Genomic DNA, 18,791 nt, shown 5'->3' with positions numbered 1-18,791 from the left:
ACAACGCTCACTTCAGACAGAACAATTAGTGCAATTTTACAGCTTTTTATATTTTTCCCTGTCTAGCCATTTTTCCACCCATTATTAGTGCACCAGTAGTGAGACAACTTTGGACACTCCGGTAAAATAACGAATTTAAATTAAGTTTAAATTGCATTAGGAATAATAAATTCTTAATGGAAGTCTTACTGCCAGAGTATTTCAGTGAAGAGCAGGTCTACAGGGAGGTTGTCTGCTTCAGTTTTTTTCTCAAACTGCAGGAGAAATCCTTTATTTCTTTTAAAAACACTTTTACCTGTAGTACAACACACTATAGTCTAATATGTCAATAGTCTAATATTTTCCTTAAACCAACGAATTTTACTAGATCAATGGATTTTACTGAATTTTTATTAGTCCAATTTATATTAGTCCAAAGAAGTTATTTCACTTCCAAAAGTTGAAATTGTGAATACCCATGAATGCTGGCTGTGCCTGCCCTTGTGGTGGTTTCTGCAGACACAAACACTCAGCTCAAAATGCAGAACCATCCCATGAGACATTGTAGGAGAATCTGCTCTATTACCTCCCATGAACTTTCAACCAATTCATTATAATTGCTGCTTTTTATGAAACTTACCAAGTAATTTTTGCTCTCTGTACTTCTGTTTATCTTTGTTCAATTTAACTTAATATTCTTTCTGTGAACTGGAAGAGTTTATTGATTGATCAAAAACTTTATGGCCTCAGTCTTGTAAAAATCTCCTGCAAAGGGACCGAGGATGTTTCAGTTTTGTGGTCTCAGGAGAGATGGAGGAGGGCTGGGGATTGGTTTTTAATAGCAAGAAAACACAGGGGTACCTGGTGAGTCCAAAGCAAACCCTGTCAGATTTGCTAAGCAGCAGCTTTATTTTGATTGTGATGAGACAAAACCTGAAAAATACCTGACAAAAAGGCTTTGCTTTCCTGCTGGTTCTCATCAATGTCTACAGCATGGCCTTCCCCAGGGTTTTGGGGTGCTCTTCAAGGTTCACACCACTCAAGATGTCTCACAAAGCCCTCTCAAAAGCTTCCCACTTATCCACACTTCTCTGGTATTGTTTCATTTTTACTGTGGGAAAATTAAAATATAAATTTATTCAACTCCTTTGTATTGTATAAGTATTCTTATATAATAAAGGCCATGTTTAAGGCTTTCTGATTATCCATTATGAGCTGGGACAGGTGACTGCTCTACAGAATTGAGACTGTTTCTCTCTCATATTGTCATTCCTTGCATCTTTTATAAGGTTAATTTCAAATAAACCTATGTAATACACATTCTTTTCTTTCAGGCCAAGGATTTTACTTACTGATTTGCTATTAGTAAAAAAGTGGTTCTGAGTCCCAGCCAAAAATGTTAATTGTGTTTCACAATTCCTTGAAATCTCTATTTTAGTACTTGAGTACAGCTTCCATAAGGGTATCAGAAAGAAAAAAAAAAAAAAAAACACTTTCAGGATAAAACCTAATAGCATCCAGAAAGCTGAATGCCAGCGGAGCCAAAAGATCTTTTGGTTATTAATGAAGAATTTCCAGTTTGGAGCATTAAGCAATTTGTTAGCTCGCAGAGCCACTCACAAGTGGTTTAATTTATCTTGCTGGCACGCATCCAGCCCAAGGGAGCAGTGGAATGTGCTCCACAATGAGCAGACAGTCTCCATATGGAGCATTATTACTTCTAAAGATGATTTTTGTATCATTCAGGTCACTAACGATGGCTTGCAGTACAGCAACTCCCGAGTGCTGACCCTGTACGACGCGGTCTGCCAGCTCTGCCAACTCCACCCCACCGCACTTTGTAAATTAAAGGTAATTTAAAGATCATAAAGGTTTAATACGGGTCGTTCATCTCTTCCTTAGCCCTCTCCCTCCCTCGGATGTGCTGTGTGGAATAACTGCTCTGGAAGGGGAAAACCTATTTCACAGATCAGCCGCACAGCCCAACACTTTGCTTTTCTCTCTCACAGCCTCGTGTCTGCGATATTTTATTTCTTTTTCATATTTACGTGGGGTATGAACACCTGATAGAGCATGCTTTATGATGGACCTTCCTCACACAAACACCTCAGGAAAGCTCATGGCTGGCGATATTTATCCTTTGCAGCTGTTAGTGGGAGTGAATAAGAGTGAGGAGCCTGCCCTGAGAGGCTTAGCTTCACTTCTGAAGTGTCTCTGCTATTTTCCCTCTCCCAGCCTGTTTGGTGAGGCTGTATCATTTCTATTCCCGTTTTCTGCCTTAGCAAGAGGCCCACATGATGCATGTTATACAGTTTTTTCATGTGAGAACACCCTTGAGAGAGCATAAACCATTCCTGCTTGCATTAAACACTGCTAAGTACAAACAAAGAGTATTCTGATAGTTTCAAAACCATAACCAAAAGTCTAGAGCCACCTTTTAAACTGCCAACGTGTTAGAAACTGCCTGCAGAGCACTATAATCCTCTGTTTTCCTGTGGAATTATTGGTGTAGCATCCCTTAAAAAGATCTTCCCCTTCTCTTTTTTCCAGAGGCCTGCATTAAGCAAATTATCTGGTTTGCAGTGGGGCTTCAAAAAATTTTTGGAGGGTATTAGGTGGGATATTTGAATGTGCTGATCCTGCTTTCCTGCCCAGAGGCAAGTATGAATTAATAGAAGGCCACCAGTCTGTTTTTTTATAAAATGAAGATTAATCAGGTACATCTTAACTCATTTGCCTCACTGTTCTCATTAATGCTAATGAGAAAATACAGTTTTAAAACCTGCACTGATTGCAAGCGCATACCAGTTACCAAAATTTTTTTAAAGTTCACTTTTTTCAAAGTAAGTGAGTGAACAGAAGTTACTTTGTAGGCCTGTGTGGTAGTTTGAACCTGACTGGGTGCCTCAAAGTCCCTCTGTCACTGCCCTTAGAGAGATAAGGGCAGGGAAACCCAGCACAGCCCAACTGAGGGCAAAACCACTTTAGTTTTAGATTTAAATAATCGTGTTAGAATCATTTCACTTAAAGCTAAGGGGAGGGCTTTTTTGTAAAAGGCTTTACTTATTCTCATGTTTTTGAAACTCAGAAATGTATGTGGTCTCTCAATATGGTGTTCTCTAGGGATTATAGTAATTTCTGTTCTTAGATGCTTCAAGGGAATATTTGAACTAGGCTTCCAATTGCATCAGACCACAGTCTAATTATTCCCCTTCTACATTACTCTACAACATCTAAATTGCTTTCAGAAAAGTTGTTTCAATTAGGGGACATTTTATATCAGCTCATTTCACATTCTGTGTTCTTTTATGGGGCCCATTCTGTACCACACTGTATCACACCAGAAAAAATTTTATTTTTTTTTCATCAGAGCATCAAGCCCTTGAAAACAACAATGTCATAAAATCTAATTAACACCCAGGTTTTAATGCTGGAGATCTGTCATGTTCTATCATGTTGTGGCCATTATAAGAATGCTTTTTGTTTCTCTACCTGACCCATTACCCTAAAGTGGTATTACTGACTAATGCAGTTTGCAAAAGAAGTCTGGAACACCAGCAAAGCAGTACACAGAAAACACAGGCACAGTAACAGGACAGACACCAGTCTCAAAAACAAAGGAAGGGAAAGGAAAAATGTCTTTGGTAGCTTGTCCATCCTACTGTCCCACTGTGGCAAGGACATCCCCCTTGTTCCCAGAAGTATTCCATGTTTTTCTGGGAATCTGCATGGCCAGATAAAGTCCCACCTGCCCAACACAGGCTACAAGGCCTGACTCCTCCACAGGACCTTCCCACAGGATAGATCTTTAACTCTATCTGTTAATTATGTCCCTGTGTTCCCTTCTCAGATGCCTTCAATGCACAGGGCCCCCCTGAACCTGGTGGGAGAGGAGCAGCTCAGCCCAAAGGCTGCTGTGCCACAGAGCATCCCCTCACAAATACCTTTTGGGATCTTCTGCCCCACCAAGGCACCAGGGATGTGCTCAGCTCTTCTCCCTCATGGGAGCCTAAATTCTAATGCACTTCTTTATTCTGCTTTTATAGCAGAATTTGCTATAGAAGAATTTGCTTTTGCAAATGTTTATGAAGAGCAGGATTCCAGTATGTCAAACAGAAATAGTCTAGTCTCAGGTTTTGGGAGTCTCGTGGAGCTGACCTTTCATAGATACCTGATATTCCCCATGTGAGCAGTCACAGTTGGGAATAGTGACCACATACACCACACAAGTGTGCAAATGGGACAAGTCATATTTTGTTGCATCCATCATCCATCTATGACAAAGCAACACCCCACTGCCCAAGCTAAAACATTCAAAGCTACAAGGATCCCAAGCTGGGACTGGAAAACTTCCACAGTTTCCTCTCTGTAAGCACCAACATTTAAATTACTGCTGTTTCCTTGTTTCAAGAGACAAGTGAATTTCTGCTTATATCCATAAATTAATAATTACCAATTTCTTATCTTTCTCATTCCTTGGGATGTGCAAATGGGACAAGTCATATTTTGTTGCATCCATCATCCATCTATGACAAAGCAACACCCCACTGCCCAGGCTAAAACATTCAAAGCTACAAGGATCCCAAGCTGGGACTGGAAAACTTCCACAGTTTCCTCTCTGTAAGCACCAACATTTAAATTACTGCTGTTTCCTTGTTTCAAGAGACAAGTGAATTTCTGCTTATATCCATAAATTAATAATTGCCAATTTCTTATCTTTCTTATTCCTTGACGTTTTTGGGTTTGGTTTTTTTTTTTTTTTTTTTTTTTTTTTTTCTCCCCCCCCCCCCCTTTTTTTTTTTTTTTTTTTTTTTTTTTTTTTTGGCAGGAAAATACATGCAATATCGATGGACTTTGCTATGGTGAAGGAGAGTCAAGCCCTACAAGCCCTTGTCTTCTCTGTGAACCTGACATTTCTAAGTTCACCTGGTCTGTTAATGAAAGTAAGACAGGGGTTTCTTTTCTAGAATTTGGAAGCACTTTTCTGGGAATTTATGACTCATTTTATTAAAAATATCATTCCTCCATTTAGCTGACCTGAATCTATCCTATGAGTGCACATGGACTGTTTGCAGTGGCAATAATTTGGTACATCAAAATGCAGACTCCACTGCATGCACTATGCACCTTGTTCTGTCTGAAACCTGATAAATCTCAGATTAATAAGTTTAAAAAATGCCTGAAAATTAGAATTTGATATGCCAGTGCCCCATGCAGTGCCCAACTCTGTCAGCTAAAGGTGATGAACCCTAAATATCTCTGTCAGCATCTCGCAGGTACAAATCTTTAAGGAGGCAATTTGGGGAAAATACTGTTTTTAAAACACTAACATGTATTTTGGGTGTCTGGAAGAATTCCTTCCTTTTGCTGAGCCAAATCCTATGAAATGCCTCATAACAGAGCTTGGCTTGGCAGGGAGTCCAAGTGATAGGGATCAGCCACTCATTACCTCCAGTGCCACAGAGCCCAGAGGCTCATTCTGCAGCCCCTGGAGGCAGGGGTCATGGGGAAGGCTGCCTTTTGAAGCTTCTCCTGGAGGATGAAGACTAAATCATAGTTTTTTCATGGCTGCCTGTCCAGTGTAAACAACTACCATTGCTCACCCCACTCTTTATAGACAATCTGTGTTTCCAGCAGCATTATCCTCACATCCCATCTCCTCCCTTACATGTTTGATCTGGTCAATACAAAGATTATATCACTGCTTTTATGTCACGTGGTGCTTCCAGAAGGAGTTTCTCTGCATTTTACCAGTGTAAAGCCAAACACATTACAGAAAGGTGTGTGAGTCACAGAACCAGCCTGCTTCAGTTGTTTGGAATTTTATTACATTCCAAAAGTTGGCCAACTAAAAATCCATTTGGATGTCACTTGGATGAGTAGTTAAAATGCCTAAGGGTGAGTCAGATCTGAAAGAGAGTCTGTACGCTTGAAAGCTGTGTGGTTTTCCCCAGAAAAAATATTTAATCCAACGAGGGATATTATCTGTGACTCACAAACCTTGCCTCCTTTCTGTCACAGAATCACAGAAAGTTTTGAAGGGTTTGAAATGGACCTCAAAGATCATCTTGTCCCACGCTCTGCTATGGGCAGGGACACCTTCCACCAGACCAGGTTGCTCAGAGCCACATCCAACATGACCTTATATTCTGCTGGCCAGAGCAGCTGCATCCCAGGGATGAGCTGATCCTGGGTGTTACACAGACAGACTCATTACTAATACCAAGGCAGCTCGATTTTCAAATTGAGGACATGGTTTTAAAAGTAAAAACTGCATTTGTTTTGAAATTTATAAAACTAGAAGTGATTTGGGAACACTGAAAGTGAACTCACGGTTCATTTTTAAATGATGTCAAAATTTAAAAATATTTAGAAGAAAGGGTTATTCAGACTTTTTTCAAAGGTTTGAAAAGTTCTTTAAAAGTTCTGCAGCAATAGGGAGAGTTTATATATATTTACTGGATGGAAAGCAGATCACTGTGGGATTAGAAACACTCTGCAGACTCCTTTCAGAACATCTGATTTTATGTTATTTTGTGCCTACCACTTCCACTTACCATCCATTCAGTTAACACCTTTGTGTTTATCCATAAATGCATACCCTGCATCAATATTTCATTGATTACTTTGGGCACAACTTTTATGGGCTCCATGGCTTTAGTGTTTGGGAAATAAAAGGTAAATGAATAGATGGAAGCTTTCAACAGTTATGCCAGGACAATCTGCTGGACAAGCATTTTAGAAAGCTCTCATAACACAGCAGCAATAAAGGAGACACATATTTAAATAACTGCATCATCTAAGCTCTGCTATGGAAAGCAAAGTTGGATAAAAATTATATGCACCACAAAAAAAAAAAAAAAAAAAAAAAAACAAAAAAAAAAACCCTAATGATGATTTCCCAGGAGCATAGTGCAAGGAGTCCTTATGAGAACTCATATATAGTTCATAATGTTAGAGCGTGGCTTGAAATTAATCCTGGGTATTAGAAATGTGAGTTAAGTTAAACAAAACTATGGTCAAATTACACTGTGAAAGACTCCTTTAAATATCAATACCTGTCAATTTGTACTACTGGCTCAAGTGGAAAGATGCCTTGAGACTGAGGAGGCTTAGGACATGGAGATGAAATTCCTGGCCCTGAAAAGAGCTGCTGTCACCTCAGGGTACTCATCTGATCTTACTTTTCCTTGGTTTCTAATTATAAAATGTAATCATTTTCTCTACCTTGTCCTCCTTACCTATGTACATTGAAAGTATCTTCAGGTAGCATTTATCCTCTGCTGTTAAATAGCCTTGTAAAATTAGGGAGGGGGGGTTATCTTCATTAAGGAAACACTGGATGTAAACAGCAACCCTGGAAATAACAGTGCCAACAGTGACATGATACACAGCACTGTCACTGGGGATGGGCAGTCTCTGATGTGTCTCTGCTGGCACTGAAAAGACCTTTGCTCCTGACAAAATGTCCAACTGAATTCACTCAAACTGCTTGTCTAATTACTCCTCATGGGTAAAGGCAGGAGAGTCTACTCAGTGGAAGAGTGACAATTTACTTTTCCTTCTGAGCCGCCCACCCAGTTCATTTGTCATTCAGCATTTTGAGATTTTATTTAAATGGATGGATGGTAGGTAGATTAAATATGATGTAAGTATAAGAAATATAACTAATTTCAGTTTTAAAAAGAATTGGGACTAGGGGGAGGTTATAGACATAATGTATTATTTACTCCCATATATCAGATGCATATCAAAATTAATCCACATGAAGGATGGGACAAAAATTCAGCATAGGTAACAAAAAAAAAAGGGGAGGAAAAAGGTGTTCTTTTTGCCTCTAACACACATATCTCTTCCTCCATCAGCCTCTGGGCATGATCTGCATGTTTTCTTTGAGAGTGTTCCTTCAAAGACCCACTCTGAGAATCTCTGCGTGGGAGAAACTGGAGTTTATGTAATCATGGTTTCATTTTTGCTGTTTAGACAACCTGCCTCCTGTGTTCCAGGCCCCCTCCAGCCAGCTGCTGACATTTATTGGTGAGAATTTTGTTTACCAGCTAATAGCAGTGGATCCAGAAGGGTCAGCTGTGCTATTCATCTTGGAGGCTGGGCCACGGGATGCCAGGCTCTCTCCTGCTGGCCTGCTCCTCTGGAAAGTGGATTCAGAAGAAATGCAGACCTTTGAATTCACTGTGTCAGATGAGTGCAATGCACAGAGCAGATACTCTATTGAGGTAAGGGAAAGAGCACTTCAAAGGAAAAACAAAAACCTGTTTGTCATGTCAATGCAATTGTCATCATAGCTAATAATTTGTTACTGTCTTGAAAAACAAGGCTTCAGCTATTTCCTCATAAGTGTATAATATCCAGCACAGCAATAATGATCAATTAATGGAATAAATATCTCTGAGAACATAGAAACTATATACACAGGGAACAAGAGAGAGTGCTATTGATTGCTGTTTGAAAGAACATTCTTGCAGAGCCTTTTAATGGTTCATTAATCTGCTTTAAAATTCACATTTTGCATCTGGATTGCACAAAAAAAGCATATAACATAAAAGACCAGGCTTTAGCTATAAAAGGGAGATTGTAACTCATTCTCAATGATATTTTTAGAGGATATCTTGCTCCTATGTCTTTACTCCATGCTCTAAGTTTCTTGGCAGAGCTTGTGCATGGCTTTGTCTTTATTGTGTGGGCTAACATTAATCCTCTGATCGGATGAGCTAATAAAGCAGGACACAGACTCTTGACATAAGAACAGTTTTGTGAAGAAAAGATTTTTATTCCCAGAGATTCCTGTTTTTGCTCATTCAAACCACAGGATACCAATCTGCTGAACCCACACAGACAGCAAAGGGGAAACTGGAGCCTAGATATGGCTGTAATGGAAATATTTCAAGCTAGACCTGTGTTATCTGGGGGAGATAATGCAGAGCTTTGAATCTGTAGAAATGCAGTTCTTGTACATACGCAAAATACAACCATGGATCTCCCTTCCCTGAAGGGAAACACCAGATAAGGAATGCCACAGTCATGTTCCTGCCTGGGAGCCATTTGTAATGTGAAAGAGGAAGGTGGGCAGGCAGGCAAAAAGAAAAGATTTTTCCTTTCTTCTTCGAAGAATAAGGAACAAATTCTGCCCTCAGATATGATGTGAAATCTGCTGTTGCAGCAAATAAGATTGGGTTTTTTTTCCTTATAAGAAGTCAGAATGTGCCCCTAAATGATGAAAAAAAGAAATCCATTTGAAACTGAGCTCTCAGTCAAATAAATAAGTACAGTGAGTATAAGACCATCTATCTAGACAAAGGAAATTGGTTAAAATAAGTTTCCATAACAGTGGATGACATGTTTGCGGTGCAAATCTCTCCCTTGCAAAAGGGGAACAATACACATCCCAGCTGTGGTTATTCAGAGGAACCTTACCAGAATCCCCTTTTGCCTTTTCCAGGTTGGAGTGAAGCCCTGCAGCTGCCTCAGTGGTGGTACATGTGTCACCAATATCAAATACCCTCCAGGCCTTGGTGAATACCTGTGCTTGTGTCCAAATGGATTTGATGGAGAATTCTGCCAGGAAGACATCAGGGACTGCAAATCAAACCCCTGTGGCAGCGGGACCTGTGTGGACAGCATGGGGAGCTACTTTTGTAAATGCCCCCCTGGCTTGGGAGGTAACACCTCTCTGTTTGCATCTCTGGTCTAACCACAGACGTGGTTGAACAGAGCTACAGAATTCTTTCAGTGTGGCACGACCACAACATCTGCCAAATGGACTGCAGACGTAATCCTGCTCTTCTGCTGCTGTGGTTTAGCTTTAGACATAGAGAGATGATATTTCTCTATCTAATAATGAGGAAAATTTACCTAAAGCTCTGCTGTCCTCAAATGATCACTCAAGGAGGACGTGAACCTCACAGATCTCTGTTGCTTCCTGCACTTCCCATGGATTTGTCCATCCATGAGATGAGCTAGGAGAAGACTGAGTGAAAAAGAGTAAAGGCAAAGACTGTTGCTTCCTGCTCACTTCCCATGGATTTGTCCATCCATGAGATGAGCTAAAAGACTGAGTGAAAAAGAGAAAAGACAAAGAGCCAGGGCCTTTTTGCACTTGACAGGATTTCACTTAATTAAGCTGAGGAAAAAACTAGGATTAAATGAGGTTTCTTCGGTCTAGGGAGAAGAAGGCATGGAAACCCAGGGCCTTTTTGCACTTGACAGGATTTCACTTAATTAAGCTGAGGAAAGAACTAGGATTAAATGAGATTTCTTAGGTCTAGGGAGAAGAAGGCTTGGATAACATGGAAAAATAAATTTTCCTTTAGTCCCACTTGAAGCTTCATTAAATTTAAGCACTAGAAAATCACAAGCCCAGTGAGTTGTCATACATGATGATAAAACAAAATCTAACCTCTGAAACTCTTCAAGGCTGGTGCCCTGGTTTCAAAATTCTATCCAAGCCAAAACCAGAAAAGCTGGCCAAAATGTGATTTTAAGAAATTAAGGGAAGAAAGATGATCACTTAACCCCCTGCTCTGTTCACATTCTTGAGACCCATAAGGTTGGCTGCTGCCAGTGTTATAGGCTGGAAAAATAAAGTAGAAATAACATCAAAAGCACATAATTATTACTGCTTATTGTGCATATATACAGAAAAACACTCATTTTTAAATAAAAGCAGTGAACAGATTTTACTCAGTAGGCAAGGCACCCTTCCTGCCTGTCAGCAGCTTTATTGCTTTGGCCATGTGGGACTGCAAGCCCAGATTTCATTTCTATAAAATTCCAGCAGAAATGAAAATTACAAATCCTTCAGAAGTCCATAAAAATGGCCTAAAAGATCTGTGACACCTAATCTGTGTTGACTCCAGGTGATGCTGCCTAATGGCCAAATCCTGCTGCTGTCCAAAGTCTTTACACCACCAGAGACTCCAGTGAGGCAAGAACACACAAGCCTAAGCATGGAGAATAAAGTTCTAACATAGAAGTTTGATCAAAATATAAAAATCCCTAAGCCAACCAAACATATGAAGAATGTCTGTAATCCCCTGGAAAGAACATTCCTATGAGCACAGGAAAAACTGGGAACTTTTTATGGTGTAATTTATGGAGATAGACAATGAGAAAAAGTTTTGATTAACTGTAAGGAGTTTGATTGATTGAATGAATAAAAATCAATATAATTCCATGAGTTAATAACTTCAGTGGACCTGCTGACTGGAGAGACAAGGGCACACAGAATCTTGATGGCCACAGAAAAAACAGGTTTTGCTTCACCTTTAGATCTTGCAAGTTAAATAACAGTGCAAGGGTTTTGCTGTTCTTCCCTGTTCTTCCCAAAATGCCAAAACACAAGCAACAAAAGAAACCAAAATAAGATATGATTGAGTGAAAAAGGAATACATCTCAAAGTTTTAATAGCAGGTGAAAAATTATAAACAAGTGGAGCTGCAAGCCAGCTGGGAAGCAGATGATTTTACTTCAGGGCAGGTTTGGTGACAGCAATAAAAGCTCATTCTTGATGCTGTGTTTATGCCTCAATTCCCCAGAAAACCATCAATAATCTAATGAGAAGGCAATGCTATGCAGCTCAAGTGACAGCACCACTTCACCATCAAATCTTTACAAATGACAGCAAACAGGCAGGAGAAACAAGGAGTGAACTTGTGAGAGCTTCCCCAACACCCCTGCAAGGGAAGCACAGCTCAGGTGCATCATGTGAGGGTAAAATGCAAGAATGGGAGCAAGGCAGGGAGAAATCCAGTAGGAAATCTGAGAGAAGGCTGACTCCAGAGTTATTACTTGATCTCTGAGTGTTCAAAGCTCATTCATTTTTCATCTGCATTGTCAACACGATAGCAAACTCCCTGTTGTTTATTCTTTTGGCCACAGAAAGCAAGAACATCACCCACCTGAGAACTCATCCTTGATAACTATCCCAATCACAAAATCTTTATTTCTTTCCCCACACACCAGTGATTAGTACAAAGCTGGGGGTGGGACGGGCAGCAAGATGGAACCATAATTTCATTTTATATTTCAGGATTTGTTACTGGTTTCTAATAACCATAGAGACCCTAAATGGGATTTTTCTGTTCCTTTAGAGTCAGCTTAATGTGAATACAGTCAAAAAATCTTTCTTTGCATCTGTAGGTGGTCAGCTCCTATCGAGGCATGAAAGGACTTTATTTTCTCAAACAACTTCCCATGCAGGGATGGAGAAATATAGCTGGCACACGAACAGATGGCTCAGCCTTGGAACTTGATGAACTTCTATTCCTATTATTTTTATTTGTACTGTAGCAGTGCCAAGACAGTTGAGACTCCCCTGTGCTACAGTGCACAGGAGGTCCTGTAAACAGAATAATTTACTCTTCTTGATGCAGTTTTGTGTCCATTTCTGCTGCTTCTTCAGCATCATGCAGCCAAGTTTCAGTCTTTGCAAACATTTCTCCTTGTATTCATCAGGATTATCATTATGCCCAAATTGGTCAGACACTGTTTAAAATCAAATGTCTCTGTGTAAAAAGCAGTGTTTGCATAGTTCTAGCTTTACAAAGTGGCTGAATTTTATCTTGTTACTTTATGGTGTTCCTTTGATTTCTGTAATGCTCTTGTCTTTGAGATATGAAAGACAGCCCTTTGCAGTGAAAAGAGTATTTTAAGGTGAGAAGGGAAGTATGAGAGGGACCAAGGGAGAAGTGACTGTTGTTACTGAAACTGGGAACATTGATCCTCCTCTCATTATTTATGGTAGCATGTTTAGTCTTTGTATGATACTCAGAGAAAGAAAGTAATTACTAACCTAATCAGAGGGCTACTCATTCAATATTTTCCATGTGATGTCTAATAATTTCTCAATGAATCACCAGAAATCAGCAGCAGAGAAAAGCAGCCTGATGCCAGGAACGTGATAATTGAAATATAATGAAATATAAACAGTCAGCCAAAATTTAACAAGGGAAGGGAAAAGGTAAGCCCAGTCCTGCAATGCTGTGTGGTGTCCAGTTTCAATAAATGAAGCAAGAAGCATGAAAACCATAATAAATTATGTTGAAATGGCACGGGAAAAGGGATGCAGCTTTCTTGCTGCTGCTCTTTTTTTCCTCAAGAAGAAGCAGACCTGGGAAGGTGATGTCACTGGCTTTTTAGGCAGCTCAAACTATAAAGAGACTTCAATTTGAGTTTTCTACATCAAAATACTATTTTAACATTAAAGGACTAGTGGAAGCTGTCTGCAATGCTGAAGAAATGAGAGATTATGTTGTAGGAGGTGAATAATAACTCTGTTTTTATCATCCTGCAATTCATTCCTCTGTGACAAATTTATTTTTTGAAGAAAAAAAATAAAAAAAGAAAAAAGAGAAGATTCTTTTATCCTTAGACCTTTTATCACAATAAAACTGGATATCTGATATGGATCAAACCTTTCTGTACCTGTGTCTTGTGGCACGTCCCTGGATTCTCCAGAAGCTGTCCCAATCTCCTTGTTTATTCCTGCAGGGAAAAAGAGGATGTTTTAATAAAAGTGATCTGGGCTGGTTTGTGGCTGCCCATCCTGTGACCAGCAGCAGCCAAGCAAGTTTGCCAGAGTGCACAGAGACAGCAGCACCTGAAGCCTGGAGGAGTTTTAAACAACATTATATTTGATTACTGTGCCTCATTGCTGTTCTGATTGTATTTTTATCTTTTGGGTCACCCTCCCTTAATTTGATTCATTAAATCACTCAGTGTTGTGAATTTGAAAATCAGTTGCTTTAAGGGATTTTTAAAACCTTCTTTCTAAAATCAGGAATAGTCAAGAGATACTGTTTTGGATTCAGATCCTGTGGCAGCCTATCCTCCGAATACCAGTAATGTGCCTCAGTGACATTTTCAGAATGTTCCTTCAAATTTTTAATTTCAATAGAAAAATTTGGGTTGTTTTTAAAAATCTGATCATTTTGTAGGGTTTACCTTCAACCAGACTCTATCAGGCCAGTTCACATTTGTGTGAGGTTCACACAGAAACAAAGTACAATAGAGGTCAATACATGGCTCCTCATATCCTAAAGCCAAAAAGGTGAAATTCATGGGGTTCTTCAGTACATGACAAAGACCTCACATTAGCAACATTAACAAGACAGCAAAAACAGCAGCAAAGACATGTCATGCAAGGGCAATATTAATTACATTTATGTGCATTTTTAACATGCACAGCTTTCCATGAGCAGTAGTCTCCAATTCAGCACTTCTGGTGCCAATAATGACAGCAATAAACAGTGTGATAAAAGCAGGTTTAAGCGAGACAGTGGAGGATTTGGCTGGAACATGAGTGACATACCCTGTAATGAGTTTGAAGCAGAGAAGTGAGCCTTGGTCTGCACTTGAGCTGAACTATAAACAGGGAACCTTTCCTGATTATTAACTTCTCCCTTGCTTTGCCACAGGGCTTACTTGTCAGGAAGACAAGAATGAATGTGAAGAGAGTCTTTGTTTTCCTGGAGTATCTTGTACTAATACCTTTGGATCTTATGTATGTGGAATTTGCCCCACTGGGATGGAGGGAAACGGTAAAACTTGCAAATGTAAGTGTTTTACATGATTTATTTTAAGAGACTGGGGGGGAATGGGTTCAATTCTACTACTATTATCCCTAATTGAGTATTTTGCCATTCATTTCAAGTACAGACCCTTAAATGTACAAAGCTGACTATTGTCATGTTATATTAATGTGGATATCTGCAAATCATTCTGGTAGAGAAGGAGCACCACAGCCTACAAAAAAGCACTTTCCAGATAGATAATTTGCCAAGGACACTCTGCACATTCTCCACTATTTCACTCCTAAATACACATCCATGAGTGAGTATTTGGTGAGCAACTCCAGGGCTGATTTTACTTTGGGTGGCAGCTGCCAGGAGAGTAAGAGAAAGGTCAATGTGCCAAACCTTTCCATCCTCTCTCCTCTGTTTCCAAGGTGTGTTTTCATTAGAGGACACAGCCCAGGGAAGCTTGGCATTATGTCATTCCTCAGATCCCAGCTAGTGAAGGAAAGGGCCATGAACAGTTTTAGAACTGCTCAATATTTGCTTTTAGAGCAACAGACTCTTCATTGGGGAGCCTAAAGTGACTTTGTACTCTAAGACCTTCCAGTGCACTTGATGTGACTCACACACACTCTGCTTGTTCCAGGCACATGGACAAAAGCCTTCTCCTAAAGAATTTTTCCTTTTTTTTATTTACCATAAATCAACACTTGAAGATGTTTTTATTTGTTTCTTGGTATTTCCAAAGAAATACAAGAAATGAAAGATGCAGATATTTCCTGTGCAGCCATTAACATTTCCTCACATTGACTACAGAAAGGAAAAAATTATCCCTTGTAAACAGACTGAGTGGTAGCTGCAGGACCCTGGCACCAGCAGCACTGCTTTTGCCAGATTTACCAAACATTCCTTCAATCATATTGCCAAACACCTGTATATAAAGTTTTCTGTGATGTATCATTTGGCCACACTGGTTATTTCAAAGTGATTTTGCATCTGTTTCACAAATGCATATTTTAACTTGACCCACAAAGAAAAGTTATACCAAACAATGTGCTTTTGAAAAATATAACATTCCTTACTTTGCATTTTTTAATTACAGAAAAAAAAACAAACCTGTTTCTGAAATGAACATTTATTAGAAGGAATAAACCTGAGGGCTTATTTGTCCACTCAGGATAGGATAGAAATCATTATTTTTAGCTCTGATTCAGAAACTTAACATTCCTGCTCTTACCTCCCTTGCTTAAGTGAGTATAAAGGGAAGGAGGACTGAAGTTGTTCTATAGCTTCTAAAGTGAGCAACAGCTCATTGTATTAATATGTATATATAGTGTCAGAATTTCAGGCTCTATTAAGAGCAGAGAATATTCAAGAGACTCAAGGCAATAACTGTTTAAGCTGCAGCACTATCCACATAGATTTTACCTCTAATTCATTACCTTAAAATTATGCAGAAAATCACATTTTTCAGAGTTTCCTCATTGCATCCATGTGCACTTTTCACAAGTATTTCAAACACACAAAGCAGGCAGCTGAACTGACTGAACAAACACACTCACCAGAGTTTCAGAGAGAAGGAGAGGTGTCAAGGAGGGGAAACACTCAGCTAGAGCACAGCTCCCAGGGTGAGGTGCAGCATCCCCATCCAAGGAGCAGTGCTGTCAGACACTGCTGACACTGACCTGAGCCTTTCCAGGTGCCCTGAGCCCAGTGAGAGATCACAGTGCACATTCAGACTCCCAGACAAGCAAAGTTCAGAATGCCTGGGCATCGTAACTTTTCCTGTACTTGGGTGAAGCTTTGCTGCGTGTCAGCAGCTGAACCCACCTGATCTGCCTCTGTTTGCTTCTTGGCTTGCAGGGTAAATTTGTGCCAGGTTACCTGATTTGCTGTTGCTGTGGCTTTTTATCATCAATCACAGCTGAGCTCTAACACCTTGTTTTTGTCTCTGTGATGTTTTCCACAGCTGTGCTTGCTGCTGACGTTACAGAAGCTTTAAGCAATGGCAAAGGTGAATTGAACAGGATGAAGGTTAAGCAGCCACTGCAATCCTCAGAGACAAAGGATTCTCCTGTAATTAAGAATTTTAACATAAGTGATAGGCACGGTAGGTATACAAGGATATGAAATATTTTTCATTTGGGAAAGATTATGGATTCAGAAATCATTAATTTTAACACCTTAACAGTAAACAGAAGCTAGCTGTTTACAATACAAGAAAATTTGAGTTAGAAAAAACCACTCAATACATCAGACTGTGGATTGCTGCTAAACAATTTGACATGGAAGGGAGGCATTGCAACAATAACAGCCAGAGTGGCCAGGCTTAATTAGACATCACCACTTCTGAAGTAGGACAAAACCACCCCAAATTGCAGTGATCAGTGCAAAGCAAGATAATAAAAGTGGCAGCTTATGCCAGCTTGCCATGACCAAGTGGTGCTGTTGTTTTATTCCAGTATTTATTGGGCAGCCATTGAATTGCTACTGAGTTTTAATCATGAGAGCAACTCGAGGAATGAACTTGCCTGTGGCAGTAGCTTTTCCCAGAGGTGCAGCACTCTCTTCTGGCATGGGTGTGCACCTGCACCATGCTTGTGTTGGTCCTGCTCTAGTGAGTGTAGCATTTTTAATTGATTTTCCAGTGAAAGCAGGCAGCAAAAAATAGAGATTGGTCATATCTGTTGTACAGAGACAACAGATAAATAACATATTTTTATATAAAAATAAATATCTATATAAATATATGTATACATATTATACATAAAAATAACATATTTTATATGTAAAATTAAAGGAGTTTTTCTTCTTACCCTTTTTTTTTTTAATATCTGTACCAGGCCAGCCAACCCCTAAGCAGAACCTGCCTCCTGCAGGTGTCCTATATCATGACACTGTAGGTAAAGAGCAAGAATAATGCAGAAAATACATGAGAATCATGGTGGAGATCTCACTGGAAGCAATTAAAAAGGATCTACAACTATCCTTAAGATTGTATTCATCATCTGTTCTCTGTCTTGACACAATTAAATACTTCACAGGCAGTTCATACACACTTTCTAGTCAGTGACATCATAAGTGGTAAAATATTATATACTACCAGAGTGTTAAATTTTGCACATAGTCCTAAGATAATTAAAGCAGTTTTCTGTAATACAAGGTTTGACACATTAAGGATGATTTCCAGATCAGAAACATATGTACTCCACAGTGTAATTTCAAAAGTACAGTATAGGTGCTGTAAGGTTTGATAATTACCTTCCAATTATAAAAGACCAAAAAGATGTCAAATAATACCTTTTCTCACTCAGTTAAGCTTTCACTTATGCTGAAAATTACAGTTTCTATATTTTACATGATAAACGCCAAACAACTTTGAGTAATAAACTTGAAAACATGTAATTGGAGGACTAATAAATCTTGCTTTAATGAGAAACAGCTGTTCTGTTACACTGTGCCCACAGGACATTCTCATCTTTGGCTCAAGGTTTGCGAACATTTAGCATCAATTAGACTTTAAAAGAATAAAAGCAGTTATAAAGCTTTAACTGGGCTAAATTTCAGGTATGTGTTTCATCTGATAAATGATGAATAAATGCTTGACCTGCCTTGTTTTGCCCGTGCAGGAGCTGTGGCACATGTCCCCAGCTGTGCCAGCAGGCCGTGTTTCCCTGGAGCGCCCTGCTTTGACCGCAAGCCCCCCTACCTTGGGTACCTCTGTGGCCGCTGCCCTGAGGGGTTTTTTGGAAATGGTCGGAGCTGTACCAAAGTCCCCAGAGCAGGTATTTTCTGGTTTTTGAAATTTTACAAAGGTTTTGCATAGGAAGGGTGTGAGACTGTGAGTTAGCGTGGCATTACAGCACTCTACTCTGGGATCAAGTGCTGATGGCTGCAGCAGGTACTTTCTGTTTTGTTTAATTTTACAAAGGTTTTGCATAGGAAGGATGTGAGACAGTGTGAGCCAGCGTGGCATTACAGCACTCTGGGATCAAGTGCTGATGGCTGTGTTGTGCCACTCTCAGCTGAGGAGCAGCTGGCAGGAATTATTTCAGGAATATCTGGCTCCATGAGTTGAAATCCAGTAGATAAACCACCTCAGTTGCTACTGGGGGGAATTCTTCACGTCAGGACTTGTTCAGTGTGCATCACCACATCTGTGTTTCTGCCACAGCACTGGCACAGGAATGCAGGACTCGTTTCCTCCTCAGTAAGATCAGGACATGACATGATAGATACATGCCAGTATCACTCAGCCCTCCTTCTTTCCTAATTCTTCTG

General features: G+C 39.7%; 1 protein-coding gene across 1 annotated transcript in view; it reads left to right on the top strand.

The window, feature by feature from the left end:
- The window catches only part of LOC121336300 (von Willebrand factor D and EGF domain-containing protein-like), a 165,807-nt gene that overhangs the window by 97,887 nt on the left and 49,129 nt on the right, over positions 1-18,791 (top strand). The window contains 7 exon segments of the mRNA XM_041405320.1: positions 1,726-1,830; positions 4,808-4,922; positions 7,963-8,213; positions 9,437-9,656; positions 14,412-14,549; positions 16,480-16,620; positions 18,140-18,295. Of these exon segments, the coding sequence (XP_041261254.1) occupies positions 1,726-1,830; positions 4,808-4,922; positions 7,963-8,213; positions 9,437-9,656; positions 14,412-14,549; positions 16,480-16,620; positions 18,140-18,295 (1,126 nt within the window).

The sequence above is a fragment of the Onychostruthus taczanowskii genome, unplaced genomic scaffold (assembly GCF_017590055.1).
Source record: "Onychostruthus taczanowskii isolate IOZ18803 unplaced genomic scaffold, ASM1759005v1 scaffold10, whole genome shotgun sequence".
In the NCBI taxonomy this organism is placed as follows: Eukaryota; Metazoa; Chordata; class Aves; order Passeriformes; family Passeridae; genus Onychostruthus; species Onychostruthus taczanowskii.
Note: the sequence above shows the minus strand (reverse complement) of the source record. Positions and strands in the feature narration are given on the sequence as shown.